Source organism: Babylonia areolata, chromosome 8 (assembly GCF_041734735.1).
Source record: "Babylonia areolata isolate BAREFJ2019XMU chromosome 8, ASM4173473v1, whole genome shotgun sequence".
Lineage (NCBI taxonomy): Eukaryota > Metazoa > Mollusca > Gastropoda > Neogastropoda > Buccinidae > Babylonia > Babylonia areolata.
Window position 1 is genome coordinate 31,342,662 of NC_134883.1, and position 6,358 is coordinate 31,349,019.

Consider the following 6,358-nt stretch of genomic DNA (forward strand, 5'->3'; position numbering starts at 1 on the left):
TCATCATCATCATCGTCAACACCATTGTCGTCGTCATCGTCATCGTCATCATCGCCATCATCGTGATCATTATCATCATCATCATCATCGTCGTTGTCCTCGTCGTCGTCGTCATCATCATCATCATCATCGTCGTGGTCGTCGTCGTCATCATCATCATCATCATCATCGTTGTCGTTGTCGTCATCATCATCATCATCATCCGTACAATAAAAAACAACGTCGCCAATGATAATAATAATAATAATAATAATGGTATTTATATAGCGCTGAATCTTGTGCAGAGACAAATCAAAGCGCTTTCGCACCAGTCATTCACACGCATGCATAACTCAAACATGCATGATGACACAAACACGACGACTTTATAATTAACACTTCCACTCACCCGTGTCCAGACGCCACCAGAACGGCGGTGATAGCAGCAGTTACCGGCATCGCCATCTTCTTGGGAGTGGCCGCCATCGTGTTGGTCGTCGTCGTGAGATACTCCAGAAAAAAGTGAGTGTACCCATCAATAACAACAACAACAACAACAAAAACAAAAAACAAAAAAAAAAAAAAAAAGAGGGGGGAAAAAGAAGTCTTTGTGTATACTGTTCTCTTGTCGTCATCATCAACAACAACAACAACAAAATATAAAGAAAAAAAAAGAAGAAAAGAAAAGAAGTCTTTGTGTATACTGTTCTCTTGTCATCAACAACAGCAACAACAACAACAAAAGGGGAAGAAAACGTCTTTGTGTATACTGTTGTCTCTTGTTGTCATCATCATCATCAACAACAACAACAACAACAAAAAAGGACCAAAAAAGAAAAGAAAGAAAAAGAAGTTTTTTGCGCATACTGTTGTCTCTTGTCAACAACAACAACAACAACAACAAAAGAAAAAAAAATGAAGCCTTTGTGTATACTGTTGTCTCTTATCATGAACAACAACAACAACAACAATAATAATAATAATAATAATAATAATAATAATAATAATAATAATAATGAAATTTATAAAAAAAAGAAAAAAAGAAGTCTTTGTGTATACTGTTGTCTCTTTACTTTTCCACTCCACCGTTATGTTTGTCGTCGTCCTGAGCGAACCCTTTTTTTTTTAATTTAAAAAAAGTCTTTTTTGTGTGTGTGCAAACGTGTGTCTCTAACCCTTTTCTTTCATTTTAGGTCTCATGGTTTGTTTTTCTTAGTCCCGTTTCTTGTTGTTGTTATTTTATTCTTTTTTCTGTCTGATTTTTTTTTGCCCCTCTTTACTTTTTTTTTAAATCTTATTTTATTCTATTTTCTTTTTCTTTTTATAATTTTGTTTTATTAGCTGACGGTTTTTTTGGGTTTTTTTTGTTTTTTTCTTTTTTTTTTTGATCTTTTTTTTAATTTCCAGTCTCCTGTCTTCTTGTGTTTGTGTTATTGTTGTTTTTCCCGTCTGTTGTTTGTATCCCACAGGCTCCCTTTTTTTCCCAGTTTCCTGGTTCCTCTCTCTCTCTCTCTCTCTCTCTCTCTCTCTCTCTCTCTCTCTCCAACACACACACACACACACACACACACACACACACACACACACACACACAAAGTATGCACGTGCCCCCAAATCATTGATATGATAGACAATTTTCTTTACTCAGAAATAAGAAAGTTGCATATTGCACTTCAAACATTATTTCGTTTGTATATTTATAATCATATGGTCTCTTACAGCCTTCATCAACAAAATGGATACCAAAAAAAAGTGTTTCGTTGGACAGTCTGTAAGTGAACTGATTTCATGTTGTTTCACAACAGGCGCTCGATCTTGGTGTGTTGTAAAAGAGTGTCAGGAATTACATCACAATACTGACCTGGACAGCGGAACACACACCTAGGTGCTGTGCACTGACACACATTTCTGGGAAGAGGGAAGTAAAAGAAGTCGCCCGAATCCAGCTTAACCTCAACAGGGATGCTGGCCTTAAAGAACTGGATCCCCCCCCACCCCCCTTACCCCCCTCCGACTGATGACAGTCTTTTTTGAAAACACCACGGTCGTGCGCCTGTAGGCAGGCAACTTTTAAACCCCTTCAGTGCCAGGTGAAGAACAGTACAAAGTGGTGTTTCAAGTCATAAAACAACTTCAAAAACAGTGAGCCTAAAACTGAGAAAATGGTCTGGAGATATACCACTCTAGATAAACTGTGTGAATTTTCAGCCTTTCAGAGGTATTTCCCTTTTTATGATTGCGTCATCAGTGACATCACTATGCACGTATGTGATACGTTCTCAGGCAGTCGAGATGTTTTAATGACATACAGCAATGAACTCAGTTCATCCGAATACACAGCATGTTCAACCCAAGACTTTCCTGAATACATCAGTTTTGCTTATGAAGGTGGAGAGAGATCACTGAAAATAAATTGCAAGTGAGCTGCAACCTTTTGACTGTGAACAAAGAAAATTGTCGACTGCAAGTATCACCCAGAATCAGAAAACATGTACCAACAATCTCATTGGTCTCCCCCTCCCTCAGGCACGGACGCAACGCGGACCAAGCAGTGCGTTACACGTCAGAAGGGGGCGGGGCATGTGAGTACAAGAACGAGACGGACCTGACGCAGCAGTTCGCCCCGCCCTCTTACAAGGACGTGGTCAGTCCTCAAGGGGGTGGGGGCTCGCCATATGGGCACCGCCATCGTCACCGCCACTGCGACCCCCCTCCGGCCTACAGCACTGTGGCCGCTGGTCAGTGGACATGTGGACAGTAACCAGTTTATGATGTTCATGACAGTAATAATGCTGCTGCTGCTGCTGCTGCTGCTGCTTCTACTACTATTACCAACAATCAGCATTAGTCTCTCTCTCTCTCTCTCTCTCTCTCTATATATATATATATATATAGTATACTGCTGCTGCTGCTGCTGCTACTATTACTGCTACTACTACTACTACTAGTACTGCTACTACTGATGATGATGGCGATGATGAAAAAGAGCAGCAGCATTGAAGCACGCTTGAAGATAATTTGATGATAATAATAGTAATTAGTATTTATATGGCACTAAATCTTGTGCAGAGACAAATCAAAGTGCTTTCACACCAGCCAGCCATACGCATGCATAACTCTAGACTGAAAAAAAAAGGAAAAGGTGGGGAAGGGTGGCCATCTTGGGAAGAGGTGGGTTTTAATGAAGGCCTGACTTGAAAGAGCTGAGTGCGGAGACCTGACGAAGCAAATACAAGGTCCAGAGACAGAGAAAGAGCGGCAGCCAACAGTGGAGTGTTTGAATCTGGGTATGCATAAACAGAGTGGATCCGTAGCCAATCGTAGGGAGCGAGATGGGGTGTAGATGTGAAGGCAGCTACACAGAAAGGGAGGGGCAGAGGGTGAATAAGAAGATAACAGTGTTTATGATGATGATGATGATGAATTTGCTCAAATGAAAACTAACAAAACTATATTTTGAAAAAAATGATAATGGATAAACAATTAGAAAAAAAAAGTACGAAAAAGAAAATTTTAAAAATCGCCAACAATGTCTACTTTTCGTCTCGCTCTAAGGGAAACAACTGCAATAGAGTACCTCTGCAACACTTACATAAAGTTAAATCCCTTACGAACTGTTGAAGCAAATTCATTTATTTATGATCTTGTCCCAGCCACGTATGCCGCTCCCGGGTGCTGGTGAATAACCAATATTCAAGAAAAAAAAAAAAAAAAGGAGAAAAAGAGGGGAAGGGGGGTTGGGGGGTGAGGAAGAGATCGGTGTGTGGTCTATTCAAAATGATAGCCAGCAACGTTATTTGTTATATATTTGTTAGTTGTATTTCTTTTTATCACAACAGATTTCTCTGCGTGAAATTCGGGCTGCTCTCCCCAGGGAGAGCGCGTCTCTACACTACAGTGGGCTACTTATGATGATTTACAATTACAGATATAAAATCAAGTGAATAGATTTAAGCTTGTAGATAAAAAGAAAACGAATCATTGTAAAATTGAATGAACGGGCTAATGAATGAACGAATAATAACATAAATGAGTACAACTGCTACGGATACTGCTACAGCTGCTTCTACTACTATTGTTATTATTACTACTGCTGCTACTGCTAATGCTACTACCACTAGTACTACTTCTACCACTGCTGCTGTTTCTACTCCTAAATTTATACAACTACTACTACTACTACTACTACTGCCGCTGCCTCCGCTGCTGCTGCTAATACGACTACCACTAGTACAACCATAACTACTGCTGCTGCCACTGCTGCCACTACATTTGTACTACTCGTACAGGTATACTGCTACTACTACTACTACTATTGCATGCTGCTGCTGACAGTTACCAAACTACCACGAGTAATCCCACGACTTGACGACTCCGCCTCTCCATCTCCCTCACACCCAGACGTTGACACTGACCCCGTCCCGTGTGTGTGTGTGTGTGTGTTGTGTTGTGTTGTCCCGCACAGCCCTGGTTCACCACGAGGACGGCAACGTGTCCAGCGAGGAGGAGGTCAACCACAGCCGACGGCCGGCATCCCTGTGGTCACACCCCGCCCCTCCTCCCCACTCCCACCATCTCCACCCCCCCAGGTCACAGCGGCAGCACCCCTCGACGAGGCCCGACGAGGGCAGGAAGGGGGTGAGGGAGGGGGAGGAGGAGGAGGAGGAGGAGCAGAGGGTGGGGGTGAGGGGGGAGGAGGATGAGGAGGACGTGCGCATGCACGGGACCTGGCCTTCCGACACGGACGAGGAGGAGGAGGTGAGGGCCCGGAGGAGGAGGAAGGGAGGCAAGGGCAAAGGGCGAGGCAAGCACAGCGGCGGCAAGGCGGGGAGCGGCGGGGGGCCCACCACTTCCAAAGGCGTCAGTGAAGCCAGAGAAGACGACAGGTCCGCAAACCTTGAAGACAAAGCCCAGGAACGTACCCAGCCAACCACAGCACCAGCTTGTGAACCGAACCACACCCCCACCTCCCCCTCCAACAGCGAGTGTTCCCCAGGCCACGGGACCTGCCCTTCCGCGGGCACTTCGGACGTGGCCAGCAGAGCGGGCAGTGGCTGTGAGGTGGTCAGCGAGACGGAGAGCCAGCTGGCTAGCGGCAGCAAACGGAACTCCAGGACAGAGTCCAACTCTCCGGACAGCTGCAGCAGCAGTCATTCGGACAGCCCCGCCAAGCACCCTCCACCTCCGGCACGCTCCAAGGCAGCAGACAACCCTCACGACCTCCTCCGTTCCGACCCTGCCGTCCGGTCTCCTCCCCTGGCCGATGACGAAGACTTTGTGGACTTGAACCCATCCAGAAGTTCCCAAAAGGAATGCTTGTTGCCCCATTGAGAGCCCGCGCCAATCTGTGTGGATCTGGATATAAGTCCATCCACAACTTCCCCCAAATAAAGTGATTCATTTGTCCAGTGATACGTATACCCGTACGGGTTCTCGGCCCTTAAAATATCAGGGATGTGGACATTTCTTCCGTTATCGATCAGAACTGAACATTGCCCTCGCCAGACAAGTGAAAAGATTCCAGTACAGCATCGTCTCCATGAAAAGATCCATTGAATATGGTAGACAGTTAATTTACTTCTCATTTTGTCAAATATACACTGCCATCATATATACTATTTTTTCGAACAAAACATTCCATTTTTGAATAAAAAGAACCACTTTTTTTCTCATGTTTCCATGAAATAATTCACTTCACTTTTACACTTTTCTTTCGCCGTATTTTTTCTCCTATTCCGACACATCTACTATAGCAATGTATCCTTTTTTTCAAAAAACAAAAAACAAACAAACAAAAAAACCCAAATAATTGCAGCAAAAAATCATTCCATAAAAAAAAACTAGAACCTGATATTTCCAATAATCACAATAAGCTTCATCATAAACGTATTGCAGCAAACATATCTAAAATATCTAAGAGAGAGAGAGAGGGAGAGAGAGAGAGAGAGAGAGAGAGAGAGAGAGAGAGATTTTCACTGGTAAGTTTAGAAGTCTCACATACAGCTTTATTCTCGCTTTCTGTTTTTGGTTGATCATATAAAAGACTGCAGCCTTCAATCTGTGTTAAAAAATATTCTTCTTTTGCTTCTTATTATCATTATTAGACAGGTACCTATCACAGGGACAAACGCTGCCCATTGGAATTCTCTGTCAGTGACTTGAGGCTTCAAGCCCAATCTACTCTTTCGCCGCCATAGACGACATTAGTCGACTAAACAGTGCACCGCCAAAAGCTACTTTAATGGACATAACGGGGTCATAATTAAACGGAACATTTTTCACATTGTAATAAAACTTGACAGCTGCAGCCAGTTTCCCAAGCAACTGAACAATGACTAATCTTTGCCCCCTGATCCCTGACTGGTTGAAATGAACAAGT

The 6,358-nt window shown here is 43.4% G+C and overlaps 1 protein-coding gene across 1 annotated transcript in view; it reads left to right on the forward strand.

Moving 5' to 3' along the window:
* LOC143284739 (uncharacterized) overlaps positions 1 to 5,323 on the forward strand; it is a 98,041-nt gene extending 92,718 nt beyond the window's left edge. Inside the window, exons 6-8 of the mRNA XM_076591699.1 lie at positions 399 to 501; positions 2,506 to 2,717; positions 4,445 to 5,323. Of these exons, the coding sequence (XP_076447814.1) occupies positions 399 to 501; positions 2,506 to 2,717; positions 4,445 to 5,310 (1,181 nt within the window). The 3' untranslated portion in view covers positions 5,311 to 5,323. The remainder of the gene's footprint in view (positions 1 to 398; positions 502 to 2,505; positions 2,718 to 4,444) is intronic.
* The last annotated feature ends 1,035 nt before the right edge of the window (positions 5,324 to 6,358 follow it).